Here is a 19,829-nt window from a genome sequence, read left to right as displayed (position 1 = left end):
GCCGCCAAATGGGAGGAGTCACGAAACCGAGTCTTCTACCAGACATTAAAGAGATATTCCCCAGCAGGCGCTTTCATTTTTTTCTTTCTTTTTTTTTTTTTTTATAAAAAACTTTGACAACTTAATAACCAATAGAAGAACTCCAGATATGTAATATCTATATTTTTGTCGTATAAAAAAAAAAAAAAAAAAAAAAAATATATATATATATATATATATATATATATATATATATATATATATATATATATATATATATATATATATATATATATATATACGTTAAAGCGAGTTTTGGTGTATTTTTGCGTTTTAACCTGTTCCTCTGTTGCCATAGCTACGCCATCCGTAAAGCAAAGGAATTATTTTAGAGATTCAAATCATTTGTTGGAGATGAACAGAAAAAGATCCGCTCATTTCGGCTCCCAGTGGTATTTTAGTTCATTGTTCCTTTTTTATGACAAAACATTGGTGCCTTTTATAGACATTATACCTAAACATAATTTGAAGCTATTCAAGTGGAAAGTGGAATTTACGTTAAATGTAGCTACTTGGATTGAGTCGCTTAATCGCTCACTGCAGCGCTCACAAATCTGACTATAGCGAAAAGTCGCAACAAATTACCCCTGGCTAATTTTCAATGCTTTTTATTTATTTATTATTGTATTTAATACTCTTACAAACTTACTTCTGCCGATGAGATTAAAATTATAGGGTTATTCCTTGATATGTTTTATTTTCCCCGGTATATAGTACAGAAATATAATTTAAACAAATACCTAAAAATTGAATGATGAAAATGTTTTACGATAGTTTGGAGCCTTTGGATTGGAACACACAAAAATGGATCCAAAATATATTCATTTGACTTTTAATTGCCTTTTCTAAAAAAAAAAAAAAAAAAAAAAAAAAAAAAGAAAAGAAAAAAAACTGAAAGTAAATATAGGCCCATATATACAAAAATAAAGTATATATATATATAAATATATATAAAAAAATCTTCCTCTTCCTTCCCCTGTTTTTCCTCCAAGCTCGGGTCCTCTACTAGAGGCCTTGGAGCTTGAGGGTCCACTTTTCTGGACCGAGATGTTGGATGTATTTCCAGGGATCTGCTGTAACCACTCCTCCAGTTTGGGTGTCACTGCCCCGAGGGCCCCAATGACCACGAGTACCACTGATGCCTTGACCTTCCAGGTTTTCTCCAGCTCTTCTCTGAGCCCCTGGTATTTCTCCAGTTTTTCATGTTCTTTATTCCTGATGTTACAGTCACTTGGTATTGCTATGTCAACCACAACAGCTTTCCTCTGCTTTTTGTCCAGCACCACAATGCCCGGTTCCCATTACCATCCGGTCCATCTGTATCTGGAAGCCCCACAGGATCTTGGCTCGGTCATTTTCTACCATCCTTGGAGGAGTTTCCCACTTTGATCTTGGGGTTTCCAGCCCATAATCTGCACAGATGTTCCTGTACACTATTCCAGCCACTTGGTTATGACGCTCCATGTAAGCTTTCCCTGCCAGCATCTTGCACCCTGCAGTTATGTGCTGGATTGTCTCAGGGGCCTCTTTGCACAGTTTGCACCTGGGGTCTTGTCTGGTGTGGTAGATCTGAGCCTCTATTACATTGGTGCTTAGGGCCTGCTCCTGTGCAGCCATGATGAGTGCCTCTGTGCTCTCCTTCAGTCCGGCTTTGTCTAGCTATTGGTAGGATTTCCCGATATCTGCCACTTCGAGTACGTTCCGGTGATACATCCTGTGTAGGGGCTTATCCTCCCAAGATGGAGTCTCTGGCACCTCATCTTCTGTTCCCCATCGTCTGAGACATTCAGTGAGGATGTCGTCTGTTGGAGCCTTGTCCTTGATGTACGTATGGATCTAAGCAGGAATTGCCCCATTATGTTTGTTCCAGTCTGTAAAATCAGTCTGAGTTAACTTAGCTTTTATCAGGAGTTTAGACAGAATGCTAACATGATAGTGTTTCGTCCACCAGCTATGTTTAGCACGTGCTTTATATGAAAATCTCACAATTGTGTGATCTGTGTATATCTTATATTTCTCTTTATCTCAAACCATTTTCGAAAACAACCCCACTAAACATGCAGAGATGAGGTCACTTTTCTTTTTGTTAACCAGGTTATGTTGCTGTTGTAAAATGAAAATCTTTGTGACTCAGTGTCCAAAGGCCAGTTCAGTAAAACAATAAACCCAGACAAACTTATTACAACATAAATCAGACTCTCATGTTAACAATTACAATGGTATGGGGCAAATGTCAATGATAAAATATGCCACTTTAAAAACTGGATGCTGATTAAAGGAAAACCGTGTGTGTGATGACCTTGATATCATTTTTATTGCACTTATCAAAAGTATAATTTCTTAAAATATGTATCAAACTTTTCCTTTCCTTGTTAATTATGTTCTTTCCCTCTGTTAATTTCTAGTTATACATTACAAGGTCTATTGTTTCACTTTCTCCGAAGAGTTTCTATCTTCCGTTTTTTCCCATCATATTTAGATTAGAATTAAATCTTATGTTCCCCCACCATAATCTAGATATGGTCCTTTCTTTTATTCTGTTTCTTCTAGCATTTATTTTTTATTTTTCTAACATTCCTTTGTATTCTATAGAGCCAGATATCATGAATCTGACAATCTGACGGCTTTCAGTGATGTGGTCTCCTCAATCCATTTCACCAACAGCAGTTTTTACAGATAACCCTTCATTTAGTTTTCTCCCTATATTAATTTTGAATGGAGGAACTATGGCTGATACTCCTGTGTGACCTGATGGAGTCTGGGATGCATGTGTGTAAATTCTGATTAAAATTCTTCACTACTGCTTCTGAACTGCACATAAATGTCAGGGCTCAGAATTTTGGACCCAGAATTTCATGCAGACAGACTGATGTGGTCAACAATAGCACTTATTGACAGCTTCGAATCTGTGACTCAGCAGCTAGGAAGAAAAAAGACGTCATCTCTATAAAGGGGAAAACTCACATTAGTGACACCATAAATCTGACAGTGGATGATTACAAGCGTGTGAGTCACTAACCTGGTTTTAAAGTTCAGTCTGAGCCCAGAGAAAGGAGTGGAATCCAGCTGGATGATTTCACACAACACGCTGCAGACGCCACCCAGAGAGTTCCAGGAGTAGAGGCCAAAGGTGCTGCAGAGCAGTCCAATGAGCAGAATCTAGCAGCCGAGGAAGAGCAGGAGTTTCTGGGAAGAGAAGCCAAAACCAGTATCGATGAGGTTGTTGTAATCCAGGCCAGAAGATCAGAGATCTAAAAAGGTACCATAGGGAAATCCAAGCCGGGGTCAGGAGACAGATCCAAGGTAGCGAGCAGACAGAATACAGCAGGAGTCTGAAGACAGGTCAGGCATACAGATCAGAACAGGGACAGGCAGGCTCAGACGTCCAGGAGCAGAAACTAGTCAGGACCAGGCAATCAAAATAACACACTTCGTATGCTATAGAACTCTCATCTAAGGTAATATTATGGCACTGATGGCTGGGACCAAACAGTTTAAGTAAAAGCTGGAACAGGTGGATCAAATGAAAGGTAATGAAAACTGGGTGGGGCTAGGCAGGTAGATGGACTGAACCAATAATCAAGTCATCAGTGCCAAGTTAATGACAGAAGCCTCCCCTCAAGGATGGAATCCAGAAGCCCTTCTGGGCTGTTCATGGTGCCCCATATGAAAAGCCCTAATCAGGCCCTTGTCTAAACCTGACAGGAACCCAGGACCTTTCCTCAGGTCCATAACCTTCTCAGTCCACCAAGTACCGGATCCCCCTGCCTCTTCTCCTGGACCTCAGAAGGCGGTTGACTGTGTATGCAGGTTCCCCGTCAACAATTGGGGCGGGTGGAGGGGGCCTGGAGCTGGGCACAACCTTAGAGGTAGCAACAGGCTTGGCCCAGGACACATGAAACATAGGGTGTATTCTCATAGTATGAGGAAGCTGGAGGCGGACGGCCACCGGTTTAACCACGTTCGTGATAGGAAATGTCCTGATAAAACGAGGTGCCAGCTTCTTACTATCTAACCTTAGGGGAAGGTCTTCGGTAGATAGCCACACTGTTGGGATCTGGAGGCTTGTCCACTTTCTCCACCAGATGGCGCCTGAGATCTTCTCCTGAGGGCATGAGCTCACCTACACACCTGTTTCCTGTTTCCTCATCAGAGGACCTACTTAAGGAGGAGGACACTGACACTTCCCTGCCAGAGAGTTTGCCAGTAATGGTTAGCAAAACCTGAGCCAGCCAGCCTGATCTAGACCCTGTTTTTGTGAGCCTGTCTGACCCTGTTTCTCTCTGTCTCTCAGATCCTGACTTGCCTGGAAACCTGAAACTCTGAAGAAAGAAATCTCTGCCTGGAATCTGCCTGCCTGCACTCAGTCTCAGTCTCTGCCTCTGCCCTCAGCCCTCTGCCTGCCAACAAGCCTCTTGACTCATAAGGTTCCCCCCCTGCAGATCAGAATCCCTTCTGAGCAGGTATTTTACCCCGTCATCTGTAAACTGTCCATTTCCTGGATCCATTCTAACTGCTCTGTCCTCCTCAAGTGGTGTTCCTCCTGTGACCAGACCGCAGAACCCAGAACCCGTGCAAAACCCTCTTTGTAAATAATTGTAAATAAATCATTTAACCTTTTCCCTGTTTCCGAGTGTGTTTCTGCATGTGGGTTAGACGCCTTGAACCCAACATGACACACACTCTCTGGCCCTCTCGATATAGGGGTGCCAGAATCTCCAACAGTTAGCAGCATTAGCTTGGCTAACCAATGATTTGGAAATGGCCTGCCCAGCCCTTCTCCAGGTTTGCTGGCACCTAAGAGCAGATAAAAAAGCTGAGGGAGCCTTAGAATCCTTCTCCTAAATGGTGAACACCGGTGGCTGAAAACCAAACACAACATAAAACGGAGATAGCCCAGTGGAAGGAGTGGAACCCAGCCAAACCATTTGCCACAGCACGTAGAGTATGCAGCCCAGAGATTTTCTGGAGTTGAAGCCAAGAGGGCTACAGAGCCAACTGATGAGCAGAAGCCAGCAGATGAGAAAGAGCAGGACTTTCTGGTAGGAGAAGCCAAAACTGGTGTTGATGAGACAGCAGAAGCCCAGGCCAGGAGATCAGAGATCATAGAGGTACCGTTAGGGGGTCAGGAGACAGAGCCAAGGTTGTAAGCAGGCAGAATACAGTTTAAGGAGAAGCTGGAACAGGTGGATCTGATGAAAGGTAATGAAAACTGGATGGAGCTAAGCATATGGATGGAATTAACCAATAATCCAGTCATCATGACAATTTCTTTACACTTTTGTGTGTAATGTTCCCAAATTGTTTTTGTGATGTGGGGTAAACAAGTTTTCAATGCTCCAATTGTAACATCAGTACTCTTATTGTGAAGCTCCTTTAATGGCCCAACTTTTCCTACCACACTTTTTCATTTAACCAACTTTCCATGAATATGCTTGGATACAATAGTCCATGAATAAACAGCTTCTCTGCCAACAAGTCAGCAGTCTTTTCCATGATTAAGTAGCCTATTCGATGAGGGTTCACGGAACACGTGCAGGTGTTCCTGTTGAGTTAAAGATTTGATTAGAGTGTGACACAATGAGTTTTAATGTCTATTTCTTTTCCCAACAGTCCATCCTTTGGAAACACTATAGAGAATTAATCAATACAGTACAAAACTTTATTGTTTTTAGTCTATATACAATGATTTAACATAATATAAGCTTTTCACATTTTCCAAATAAATTTTTTATTATATTCTATTTTTTAAGATATACCTGCACCAAAAAAAAAAAAAGCGCAAAAACAATAAGCTTGTTGTTTGTTTGGCACACTGTTTCTGTGTATTACACCAGCATATTGTAATTTTGAGACCATTAGGCTAACCTAAGGGTCAATAACAGGTCAAGGGGAAGACAATTTCCTCTTTTTTTACACACTTAGCCAGACTGGAAAGACCTGGTGGACAAAAAAAAGAGAGAAAAAAAATGACCTGAGAAGTTTTGTAGAGTATGGATAGGTTATGGGAAGGCTATGATTTCTTTTATATGAAAGTTTCAGACTCCCAAATTTTCTTTAGGCCAATAAAACAGAGCTTTATGTCCTGTTGATTCATATGCTGTGAGTGTTTAGCCTTGTTGTTTTGGATGTATTTATTATTTTTCAGAACCTTGCTAGACATTTCTCAATATCCAAATTGTGTGAATGAAAAATTCCTAAGTAAAGAATATGAAGTTAATTATTATTCAGTAGGTGGGTATAATATTGTTTTAAACATAATTAAAATGTCCTATAATAAAGCAAAATGTTTAAAAAAAACACCATGGAGGATCTTGCATGTTTAATGCACAATCTTGCCCTGTGGTTTCGTAAAGTGCTCCTTAACCAAAATGGTTTTTATCATTCTCAGGGTCAGCAACCATCAGCAATAGGGTTCGCTCCTCAAACAAACAGAAAAAAGGCAGGGGGAAAAAATTTAAATAATTCACAGCCTGTGATAAAGTACAGACATTTAACATAGCATTCATTATCGTCTCATAGCTCATGGACTCCCAAATGAATTAACAAACTTTATTCCTTCAATTACACAACCCAATCCCCATACTTGGCTTGGCATTCATGCTCAAAGGTAATCAATCCCTGCAGAATTTAAAATCAAGATAGGGTAAGAAAGAAAAGAGAAGCCATCAAGGCTCTAGTTAGAAAAATCAATGTTTGCTTGCAAAAAAAAAGAGGGGAACAAGTGAATTAAGTTAATCAGCACTTTCATTTCCATATTTCTTGCTGTATTTAGGTTTTACCAACAAAAAGCTCAACAGGCTTCAAGAAACAGAAGGTTTTGGTCCTGATAACCCATCGTTTTGAAAAAAATAAAAATACATGACCGGATTCCATACCAAATGTTTCAGAGTGAGAAAGGGAAATACACTTTAAGAATTAGACTCTTTTATTGGACTGTGAAATAAACAACTGATAGATAGCAAACAAGGTCCACATTGTTGTAGAAAACATCAGGGAATCAATTTTTTCTTGATCCTTTGTCTTTGCTTTTTTAATTAAATTTGATTTAATTTTTTATATATTTATTTCACCTAAAGCAAATATTAATATTATATCCCCCTAAACTGATCTTTACGGAGTCCCCTAGGGGAGATGGGGAATTTTTTTTCTTTTGCGTTCCCTCGCAACTTTTACGTTACCTCGCAAAAGTATTGCAATCCTCGCAAAACTTCTGCGTTACCTCGCAAAAGTTTTGCGTTACCGCGCGAAAGTTTTGCGTTACCTCACAATACTTTTGCGTTACCTTGCAAAAGTTTTGCGTTACCTCAAAATACTTTTGCAGTACCGCGCAAAAGTATGGCGTTACCGTGCAAAAATTTTGCATTACCTCGCAAAACTTTTGCGTTACTGACAGCTTAAAATGTCCTTTAATCTGAACTAATCAGAATGAATAGCCTGGGTCATCAACTCCCAAAGGGGGACGCGTGCCCCCTAGGGGGAGTTTTGTGTAATTGCAGGGAGCGTAATAGAAATAAACTAAATATATAAACCATTTAGAGCGTATTTTTTTATTGATAACATCCTGAAAAAAACTCTAAACCCCATTCACCAGTAAAACAAAGATTTGAATTTGAAATCTACTTACAATTTAATGGTGGTCTTGTGTTTAAATGATATTGTAGTTTTTTGTTGTTAAATTAGCCAATGGAATTCCCACAACCGAAAAGCTTGCAAACCTTCCGCCACAACAATCCTACCCTCTTGATAATCGACCAATCACATTCACTTTATTCACTCGCATTTATTGTCTACAGTTATCACTGCTGTTAACTTTAGCTTCTCCCAGTGTGTTTTCCTCTTCTCTTGGTTAAAGTTACACCTCTACCAGTGTTTCTGTGTTTAAATGTCACAGACTAGCGTTTTCTCTCACTAACTACTCTCAGCTGCTCCTTGGACTGGCCCCTCTGTGTCTGTTGGACGTCTGCTGTCCTGTTAAAGACTCGCTCGGCCGCAGTAGATGGGAGCTGACATGGGGCCGGGTTCTGCTGGAGGAGGGACTGCTGCAAGGTTAATGACTGGATGTGATTGGCTGAGCTTTCTTGGATTGAATATATTTCTTTAAGCGCAATAAAACACTAAATGTATCCTCATCATGTTGTAAATAGGATCTAACTTGATGTTTATTATTGAATTTCATTCTGTTTGTGTTACTTTCTTTTACATGTTTCTGTTTTAAAGCTCTCATGTAAATTGATGACATTGACTGTGATTTTTATTTTTTATTTTAAAAGACTGAATTATCCTTATTGAATTTGAAGATGAAGAGCTGCCAAAAAACATCAAAATAGGATACCTCAATTTTCAGGTCAGACCATATGTACCTCCACCACTTCGGTGTTTCAAATGCCAAAGATATGGACACATAGCAGCAGTCTGCAAAGGGAGGCAAAGATGCCCAAAATGTGGAGAAGATCACAAATTAGAAGAGTGTAAAGAAGAACAAGAAAAATGTTGTAACTGTGGAGGGAACCATAGAGTCACGTTTGGAGGATGCGAAGTAAGGAAAAGGGCAAAAGAAATCGTACAGATTAAAACAACTAAAAACATAAGCTATGCAGAAGCAGTTAAGAATGTGAAGGAACAGGAAACAAGAGAGATTAAACAAACAGTGAGACAAACTACACAACAAAGCAAAGTACAGCTTGCAAACCTTCCGCCACAACAATCCTACCCTCTTGATAATCGACCAATCACATTCACTTTATTCACTCGCATTTATTGTCTACAGTTATCACTGCTGTTAACTTTAGCTTCTCCCAGTGTGTTTTCCTCTTCTCTTGGTTAAAGTTACACCTCTACCAGTGTTTCTGTGTTTAAATGTCACAGACTAGCGTTTTCTCTCACTAACTACTCTCAGCTGCTCCTTGGACTGGCCCCTCTGTGTCTGTTGGACGTCTGCTGTCCTGTTAAAGACTCGCTCGGCCGCAGTAGATGGGAGCTGACATGGGGCCGGGTTCTGCTGGAGGATCCTTCCTGCTTCAAGCTAGTTTTCCTCTCTACTATCACCACGTCATTGCTCAGGAGGAGGGACTGCTGCAAGGTTAATGACTGGATGTGATTGGCTGAGCTTTCTTGGATTGAATATATTTCTTTAAGCGCAATAAAACACTAAATGTATCCTCATCATGTTGTAAATAGGATCTAACTTGATGTTTATTATTGAATTTCATTCTGTTTGTGTTACTTTCTTTTACATGTTTCTGTTTTAAAGCTCTCATGTAAATTGATGACATTGACTGTGATTTTTATTTTTTATTTTAAAAGACTGAATTATATCAAATGCTGCCTACTGGATTTGGTTATGTTGAAGGATCCTTCCTGTCATTCTATCTTCACCTGTTATTTCTTACTATAAAAAAGTTTAGATTTTTGTTAAGGTTCTTGAAATAAGTGTTTGTAAATTGGTTCTTTATAAATAAAGAAACTGAAGTCAACTGGAGCAAGAGTTCTAATATTACTATAGCACAGCGCTTCAGCATATTTGTGGTTATGAAAAAAAAAAAATCCCCAAGTCCCCTAGGGGGCTCCGTAGTACGACGGAGTATTAGGGCCACACATGAAGAGAAAAAATATTTTTGCCATGACGAGATTAAACTCGACATGTCGACTTTAAACTCGCCCTGTCGACTTTAAACTCGCCATTTCGAGAATAAAGTTGAAATGACTGACATGTTCTCAAATTCAGAACTGCGAGCCTGGGTAAGCATAGGGAAAGACGTTACGTTATTATTGGTAGGCCACCGCTTCCTGTGATGATTGCAGCACGTCAAAGACTACCTTCACTCATAAAAAGCAGACTGCAGCTGTGGAGCGCGGTTGCTCTTTTCTCCAAACTTTGGAATGTCGAGATTGAAGTCGCCACGATATATCAACTTTATTCTCGAAATGGCGAGTTTAAAGTCGACAGGGCGAGTTTAAAGTCGACACGTAGAGATTAAACTCAACATGACATTTCAACTTTATTCTCGAAATGTTGAGTTTAATGTCGACATGTCGACTTTAAAGTTGACATGTCGAGTTTAATCTCGTCATGGCAAAAATATTTTTTCTCTTCATGTGTGGCCCTAATACTCCGTCGTACCGTAGGTCTTCAACAGCAGTTGATTTCTTTTTTAATGCAAACTACTGCCTTTACTTTAAACCATTCCCTACCAAATAACTAATATAAGCTTTGAGCAGCTTTGTTTTTTATATTAAACTAACTTATTTTTCACAAAGCAATTGGAATAATGGCTCCTTATATAGATTTTATATTATCAGAATAATTCGCTTCAGCTCGCCGGAACGAGTCGTTCATTTCGGCTTCAATTGGCTTTTTAGTTTATTGTTCTGTTTAATAATGAAACTTCACCATATTATAAACCAATTTATGTAACATATTTAAATAATTTATAAATTTTTCGCATTAAATTCATATTTGCGTTCCATTCATCCGTCACTTGAAAGACTAAACACATTGGATTGAATCAGTCACCAACGACGATCGCCCGGAAAAGTGCTCTCGACGGGAAAACAACAGGAGCAGGACGGTTGGTCTCGCGAGCGGTTGAGCACGTGTGGTGAACGTTTGTGTTGGACGCGGAAAAATTCAAAACATCACTTGTGAGAAGGCGGATTGGCATAAACTGGTATGTGAATGGTTCGGATGGAAATGGAGATAGGAAATGAGGAAGACGAGGATTTTGAAGGGTGGACGCCTGCGGGAAGAGGGAGAGGGAGAGGTCGTGGAAGAAATAAAACTGATGAAGGAAGGGGAAAAGGTGACAGTCAAGGTAATAAACGGGAGTTGGAAGGAAGTAGCTCAGAAGAAGAAAGGGTGGTTAGGAGGAAAGTTGTGAGGGAGGAATTTAAAGTAATATTAAAACTTAAAAATGAGGAAGAAAAGGATAAAATCAGTCCCATTGTGGTATCAAGAGAAATAAAAAAGAAAATTGGAGATGTTGAAATGGTAAAGATTTTGAGAGACGGAAACCTATTGGTGATATGTAAAGATATAGAACAAAAGAATAAGGCTTTAAATGTGGAGAGTATCTGCAAAAGAACTGTTCTGGAGAAAAAAATCATGGGAGAAAATAAAAAAATTAGAGGAGTGATTTATGGGATCCCTCTTGATGAAGATCTTGATAAAATCAAGAGAAGTGTTGTGGGTGCAAAGGTGAACAACTTGAAAAGATTATCAAAAACAGTGAATGGAGAAAGAGTAGGAAGCTTGTCAATCCTTATTGAATTTGAAGATGAAGAGCTGCCAAAAAACATCAAAATAGGATACCTCAATTTTCAGGTCAGACCATATGTACCTCCACCACTTCGGTGTTTCAAATGCCAAAGATATGGACACATAGCAGCAGTCTGCAAAGGGAGGCAAAGATGCCCAAAATGTGGAGAAGATCACAAATTAGAAGAGTGTAAAGAAGAACAAGAAAAATGTTGTAACTGTGGAGGGAACCATAGAGTCACGTTTGGAGGATGCGAAGTAAGGAAAAGGGCAAAAGAAATCGTACAGATTAAAACAACTAAAAACATAAGCTATGCAGAAGCAGTTAAGAATGTGAAGGAACAGGAAACAAGAGAGATTAAACAAACAGTGAGACAAACTACACAACAAAGCAAAGTACAGACAGAAGAAAAAGCCACAATTCCAGTGGAAAAACTAATATTATTCATAGCTTATGTTGTCAACTGCACTGACCAAGCCAAACACAAAACTGAGAAGATTAAAATAATAGTGAGAGGAGCTGAAAAGTTTTTGGGATTTAAAGAGGGATCATGGGAGAACATAAATAAAAAGTTGGAGGAAGATGGGAGACCAGGACCTTCGGGTGAAAACGGTTCATGTTAATACTACAATGGAACGCTAGAAGTTTAATCGCTAATGGACACGAACTTAAAGGTTATATTGATGAGCTGGAAGAACAACCGGAAATTGTTTGTGTTCAGGAAACATGGTTAAAAACAACATTAGATTTTGTGATCAAAGGATATGATAGTGTAAGAAGAGATCGAGCAGAGGGAAGTGGAGGAGGATGTGCAATATTTATCAAAAAAGGAATACAATATCAGATATTGGGGAAAGGGAAAGAACTAGAATATGTAGTAATTGAGATATGGGAAAAAGAAGGTAAATTAAAAATAATAAATTTTTATAATCCATGTAAAACATTATCGATTGAAATAATGGAGGAGTTAACTGAATATTTGGAAGGGAAGGTAATTTGGTGTGGAGATTTTAATGCAAATAGTACAGTGTGGGGTAAATGTAATGATAAAAACGGACAAGTTATAGAAGAAATAATGGAAATGAAAAATCTAGTATGTATTAATGATGGAAAGGGAACAAGAATCAATATAAGAACGGGGATGGAATCAGTTATTGATTTAACAATTGTCTCAAATGTTTTAGCTGGTATTTGTGATTGGTTTATTGATAAAAAATCTACAATAGGTAGCGATCATTACCCCATAATAGTAAGAGTAGGGCTAAATTTAAATAATAGGAATATTAAAATTGGGAAAAAGTATAATTTTAATAAGGCTGACTGGACTAAATTTAGATATTTGAGTCAAATAAACTTAGAAAAAGTAGACATGAGTATGGATATAAATGATTTAAATTTAATAATTGGTAAAATAATAATGGAAGCAGCAGATAATTCTATAAAGAAATCAGGGAGTAAAAATGATAAGAAAATGGTTCCATGGTGGACAAATGAGTGTAAAGAAGCAATAAAGTTAAGAAATAAAGCATTTAAGACACTCAAACATAATCCAATTTATAAAAATTTAATTGATTATAAAAGAAAACAAGCAATAGTAAGGAGAACTATAAAGTATGCAAAAAGAGAATATTGGAAAAAATTCTGTAATACGATAGGGAAAGAAATAAAAATTGAAAAAATTTGGAAGGTAATCAAAATAATGAATGGTATAAAAAGAGAGTTTGACTATCCTGTTCTAAAAATAGATGATAAAAACATAATAAGAGATGAAGATAAAGTTGAAATATTGGCAAGAACATTTAGTAAAATTCATAGTTCAAATAATATTAGTGAAAATGGAAGAAAAGGTAGAGAAAATACAAAAATTAAATATAAAGATTTTATACAGAGCGTTGAAGAAACAAATAATTTGTTAAATGTTGAGTTTACAAAAACGGAATTGAACAATGCACTTAAAAAGACAAAAAACACAGCACCAGGTAAAGACCAAATCTGGTATAGAATGATAGGGCAACTTAGTGAAAAATCTAAAGATATAATATTACAACTATATAATAAAATTTGGGAGGAGGGAAAATTACCGTTGAACTGGAAGGAATCAATTATAATACCGATAGCCAAACCAGGAAAAGATCATTCAAACCCAGAAAACTACAGACCAATAGCCTTAACGTCTAATTTATGTAAAATAATGGAAAAAATGATTAATAATAGACTAGTATATTATCTAAATAGTAAAGGATATATATCAAAATATCAAAGTGGTTTTCGAAAAGGGAGGAGCACTAACGATCCAACGCTCTGTTTAGAGCACGAAATTAGAAGAGCACAAGTAAATAAAGAAAGTGTAGTGGCTATATTCTTTGATATAGAAAAGGCATATGACATGATGTGGGTGGATGGATTATTAATTAAATTATACAAGTTTGGTATTAAAGGGAGAATATTTAAATGGATTAAAGACTTTTTAACAGGTAGGAAAATACAAGTTAGAATAGGAGAAACTACCTCAGGAAAATATAAAGTAGAAAATGGAACTCCACAGGGGAGTATTATAAGTCCACTATTATTCTCAATTATGATAAATGATGTATTTAAAGATATTGAAAAAGATATAGGGTGTTCACTATTTGCAGATGATGGAGCTGTTTGGAAACGAGGGAAAAATGTTGATTTTATTGTTAAAAAATTACAAAAGGTTATTATTGAAATAGAGAAATGGGCGTTGCAATGGGGATTTAAATTCTCAGTTGATAAAACGAAAGTAATGTTATTTACTCAGAAAAAAATAAACAAGGAAATAAAATTAAAATTATATAAACAAGAGTTAGAGCAGGTAAAGTGTATAAAATTTTTGGGATTATGGTTTGATGAGAAATTAAAATGGCATATACATATACAAAAAGTTGTTGATAAATGTAAGAAAATCTTGAATATTTTGAGATGTTTGGCTGGCAGTGACTGGGGAGCAGATAGGAAATCACTAAAACAGATTTACACAAGTATGATTAGATCCAACATAGACTTTGGTTGTTTAGTTTACGGTTCAGCAGCTAAAACACATCTAACCAAATTAGACATTATCCAACATCAGGCACTAAGATTATGTACTGGAGCATTTAAAACCACACCAACAGCAGCATTAGAAATAGAAATGGGAGAAATGCCATTAGATTTAAGAAGAACAAAATTAGAAATCAATTACTGGTTAAATTTACAAGGAAATAAAGGGGATCACCCAACTTTGGACATTTTAAATCCATGCTGGGAAAAAGAAAAGAAAGAAATGAGGAGTTTTGGATGGACAATTGAAAATAAAATTAAAAAATTTAAAATGAATAGTTTAGAAATGAGTCAAACAACACCAATATCAATTATACCTCCCTGGATTCTACCAGAAGCAACAGTAGATATGTCACTAATGGAAAAGAAACAAGATAAATCGTACACGGTAGATATCAATTTAGTACAGTTACATTTAGGCAGTTATTATCAATATATTCAAATTTATACCGATGCATCAAAAATGACTGAGAAATTAGGAATAGCATTTGTAGTACCAGAATTCAATATAAAAATAGGAAAACGGATTACAGATGGATTATCAGTATACACAGGAGAAATGTTGGCAATATTATTAGCATTACAATGGGTAGAAGATATAAAACCGTTAAAATCAGTCATTTGTTCAGATTCAAGCTCCGCATTGTTAAGTTTAAAAAATAACCAAACAGATAGTAGGATGGACATTTTATTAGAAATAAATCATACACTGTTCAGAATACGAAACATGGGGCTGATAGTTACATTTGTGTGGGTTCCAGCACATATTGGGGTAGAAGGAAACGAGAGGGCAGATAAAATGGCAAAAAGGGCAATTAAACATTCTATTAGTTTTATAGTTAAAATAAGTAAATCAGAAGGAAAGAGTATTATTAAAGAGAAACTTATGGAAATTTGGCAAAAAAGGTGGGATGAAGATAAAACAGGAAGATGGTTTTATAAAATTCAGAAGATGGTAGGAGAAAGAAGAAATGGAAGAAGAAATAGAAAGGAGGAAAGAGTGATAACAAGGTTAAGATTTGGTCATACAGGACTTAATTATACACTTTTTAAAATACAAAAACATAAAACGGGCAAATGTGATTTCTGTGATAAATATGAAACCATAGAACATGTTATATTAGAATGTCATAAATATGAAAGAGAGAGAAGATATATGAGAAGAGAGTTTGAAGACATTAAGGAGAAGGTTAATTTATTAGATATACTGAGGAAAAATTTAGGGAGTAAACACATACAAATAATTATTCGATTTCTAAAGAAAACAAAATTATTCCATAGAATTTAATTATAGTAAGTGTGTTTGTGAGTGAAGGAATGATATACAAAGCTGTGCACAAATTTGTTTATATTTTTAAGTGTGAATGTGTGAATGTATGTTTAGAAGAAGTTAGGGTAGAATATATCAGGATAAATATTTAAACCATCACGAGCCACACTCCATACCAGTAAGTGGCGGTAATGCTACTAACAGTTTGTTGCCAACCGCCATAAAACTCGAGAAGAAGAAGAAGAAGAAGAAGAAGTCACCAACGACACCTTCCACTAACCTGACAACTGTTGTCAGGTTAACCTTCCCTGCCCCGGAAGTGAAACATATGACGCCATCCGCTTGCTAATCTCATCTCACGGTTAGCTTTTCTGATTTAATTTTGGACGTGTTTTAACCTCAAGGTCGACGATTTGATTGTGTTCAACGGTTTTATAAGGTAGGCAAATAACACAGGTGTATCTTACAGTTATATTTTTATTATAGAAAAGAACGCATTACGTTTGATGCCCTTGTCTGTAACGTCAGGCTAAGCTAACTCAGCTTATATTAGTTTAATTAGAATGATAAAACAGCGAGGTTTCGTTCACCAGCTTGGTTTTTTATCTGTAATTTAAAACCGTCACAATTATGGGGTGTCTACATGTTACGTTTATCCTTATCTGAAGCCCTTTTCCACAATAACCCCACTAAACGTGCAGAGATAAGGTCGATTTTTTTTAAAGCAGCTGTGTTGCTGCTGTAAAATAATCATGGTTGAGACTCAGTGTATGAAGCACAGCTTTTAGTATACCAAATAATGTAATAAAAACATTACACGTCAATGAGACTAACGCAAACAACGACATTTGTGTGGGGAAAATGTTATTGATATAATATGCCACTGTAGAACTGGATGCTGTTCACATGTGTGATGACTAAACATTAGGCAAACTATTGTTAAACTGATTTATTTATTAGTGGGTTTATTTATTTTAAGATAAATTAACAGTTTTAAAGCAGTTGATTTAATGCATTAATAAACTTGGACTAAACTAAAATTTACAAACAATTAATATGCACTAATATATTTCATTATTAGAAAAAAAGACAACTGATAATTATTTTGACATCAGTCTAACCGATCCCTAGTATGTGCTGCAATATTTTGGAGCCAGTATTGCAAAATTTCCCACATTTACATGATAAAAATGACAATGATAACATGTTTTCATCCAAGTCTCAATTTAAGCAAAAATGAAATAGTTATCAACAAATCTAACACAACATTACCTACAAATTTTAGATGAAGGGAGCAGCTGTGCAAATGCTACACATGATTGCTGCTGGATGCCGTAATAAATCGGTGGATGCTTGCATGTTTGGGCAGATACAGAAAAACACTGCTAATATCGTCCCAAAATATAATCTGGCTGACGTATTGGCCTTTCTCTAGAGCGTATGTTGAGAAAATTACACATAAATATCAATCATTTAAGAGTTGTTTTTATAAATAGTTTTTTTTGCTTGCTTGCCCCCCAGAAAATTGTCCAACTATCACATTTGCAACTATGTTCTCTGTTATTTTTGAAGCTCATTTACTTGGAGGGGCTGATTAAATTAACTGTAGCTTCAGCTTAAATATAAAACCTAAAGCAGTTTCCAAATATGTCACTACCCGCACAAAATACTGCATTTATCCTAAGGATAGCTAGTTAAATTTATGAATCTCATTCTGCATTTTTTTTTTAATAATACAACTTATTTAAATATCGTCATTACGTTAAATTTTTAAGCGAGTTTTTTTTGTGCCTTATTTATATTATGCAAGGTTTGATCCCTTTATTTACATTGCTTTGTCTATTTTGACTGCATACCCATGATTTAATAACCATATTTTTCTCCATAAAGCAGTCTAGTTGTGTATCATATCTTTTTAAAAACGCTAAAGGCGATTTTGTATAACAAACAGTAAGGAAAATTGTTTAAACACTAAAAGTTGTAATCAAATCATAATATCAAGAGTCTAAGGGTTTGCAAAGTGTATCTTTATCAAGGTTTTTTTTTTTTACTCCCTTCTTCATTTTAGGTTAAATTCACGATCATGTTCCTCACCCTCGCCCTCCTGCGGAAAGGTATTCCCGGAAAGCAGTGGATCGGGAAGTACCGTCGCCCGCGGAAGATAACGTGGCAGATGAAAAGCGGCATGGTGAAGCATCTGGAGCGTGAGGCTGAGAACGAGTACTGGCTCAGCCGCCCATACATGACAAAGGAGCAGGAGCAATCCCACGCCGCTGAGCGCAGGGCTCAGAACTGGCGTAACATCAGGGAGGCCAGATTAGCCAACTTTCCGGAGCACAAGCACATAACCGATCATCTAAGTCATCTGAGAATTTCCAAGACGTGGTCAAGTTAACATCTGAAGCTATATAAATCCAAAGACTTGTTTAACAAAGAAACAAAATGGTTACTTACTAACTTTATTTGAGCAGAGTTTTACATGATCTATAAAGGTGTGATATAAAATGATTGTTTGTTGTGTAATTTGTCATTTTAAGATTAAAACAGCTTCACACCATGTAAATATGTTTCTGTGATCATTAAAAAAACATTGTGAAGTTCAGTTTGATTCATGCAGCCTAATAGCATTATATAAAATAATATTATTTGAGGAAATTGTTTATATTTCCAGACCATATTTTCAAAATAAGCAAATTTCTCTTTAATACAAAGCTTGAACTTTTGATTTAACTGCTGGTTTAAATCCTGTTGACCCCATGAATTTTAGTTTACTTCCTCCTCTTAGCAATGTGGGAGGATGTGCTTTATCAACACATTACTGATGATGAAACTGTTTATGACATGAGATAAACTGCTTGTATTTTATAACCCCGCCTTTATGTGATAACGGCAACATAAGAAAAAAAGACTCTAATTTTGTCTTCATTACCATCTAAGGATAAACTGCAGGCACACACCACACAAGTGAATGTTCATTCAGAAGTTATCTGACCTTATAAGGACATAAGATGGTTACTTGATTTCCAAAGCTCATGTAAGTAAAGCTCAACATTTTTTTTATATGCAAATGCACAGGGAGCAGGGCATTCAATTTTGTAAAATTTTGTTTTTACAACTATAAGCTGGAAAACGTTTGAAACAATTTGATTCACTGCAGTTCTTTAGTTGAATTTTTTTTCTGATGATTTCAATACACAAAGTTAGCATTGCAATGATTGTTGGATGTGTTTATTTTTCTAATTCTCTACCGGTCCTACCAGTAAATCATATAAATATGAAGATTTCAACCAAAAACAGAGATTCCTCCAGGGTCATCGCTTTGACTCATTCAGGCTTTAAAACACTTAAACCGTAGTAATGAACTAATGTATCTAAAAATCTGTCTGGGCTCTCTGTGTGGAGTCTTCATGTTCTCCCGGTACATATGGTTTCTCTCCAGCTAAACCCACAGTCCAAAAACATGACTGTTAGGCTAAGAGGTCTCTATATTTCCCTTAGTTATCAGGTTGGGGGTTTTGTCTAATTTATCCTGTGTGTCTCTGTGATGGACAGGTGACCTATCTGGCTTGAACCCCATCTTTTCCCAGTAGTCGCTGGAAATCAGCACTTACCACCCTGCAAGGTTAAAAGAATTTGAACAATGTAAAATAATAATACTGTATTGATAATATTTAGGTAATACAATGAAATCCAAGTGATTTAGTGTTTGGAAGGGCTCCACAAAAATAACTTTCATCTCGTTTTTGAGGCAATGAAGATAACCACTGGGCATGCTCATAGCAGCTCATCCTGCTGTCTGCGTGGCTCCTCATGGCAATGAAAGGGTTAAATCTGGCAGCCTCTTCATTGCTTTCGTTCTACTTTTTTTTTTTGTGATTTCTCCACATTATACATTTTTACTTCTTGCAAAAACAAATCCTAAAAAAAGCTGAGCCTATTTATTTATTTCCTTATTGTTTTTCATAATTTTATTTTAAAAACAACTGTTTCCCAAATAGATGCTACCTAAACTTTCCCTTTTTTCTTAGTGTGTTGAAAAACAATGATATTCCCAGGCTGTGAGAAAAAACTTCATTAGTTGATTTTTTTTTTTTATATATATTCCCCCCTGAAATTTTTTCTACTGTTTGAAATATCTTTAAATACACATTAACATGAATTCAACACACTGTAGTAAACAGATAAATGGAGGCAGAAGA

General features: G+C 36.5%; 1 protein-coding gene across 1 annotated transcript; it reads left to right on the top strand.

Annotated features, from left to right (window-relative positions):
* The first annotated feature begins 15,949 nt into the window (after positions 1-15,949).
* Positions 15,950-18,193, top strand: mrpl57 (mitochondrial ribosomal protein L57). The gene is made up of 2 exons (XM_038295719.1): positions 15,950-16,069; positions 17,699-18,193. Exon 2 carries the CDS (start codon positions 17,714-17,716, stop codon positions 18,023-18,025), a length of 312 nt encoding a protein of 103 aa, XP_038151647.1. The 5' UTR covers positions 15,950-16,069; positions 17,699-17,713; the 3' UTR covers positions 18,026-18,193.
* The last annotated feature ends 1,636 nt before the right edge of the window (positions 18,194-19,829 follow it).

This window comes from Cyprinodon tularosa, unplaced genomic scaffold, assembly GCF_016077235.1.
Source record: "Cyprinodon tularosa strain WSP-4 unplaced genomic scaffold, ASM1607723v1 ctg359, whole genome shotgun sequence".
NCBI lineage: Eukaryota > Metazoa > Chordata > Actinopteri > Cyprinodontiformes > Cyprinodontidae > Cyprinodon > Cyprinodon tularosa.
This window is presented reverse-complemented; position numbering and strand designations above follow the sequence as displayed.

What these genes read in the sequence shown, in the direction of transcription:
- mrpl57 (XM_038295719.1), top strand. Translation starts at nt 17,714, where the DNA reads ATGTTCCTCACCCTCGCCCTCCTGCGGAAAGGTATTCCCGGAAAGCAG.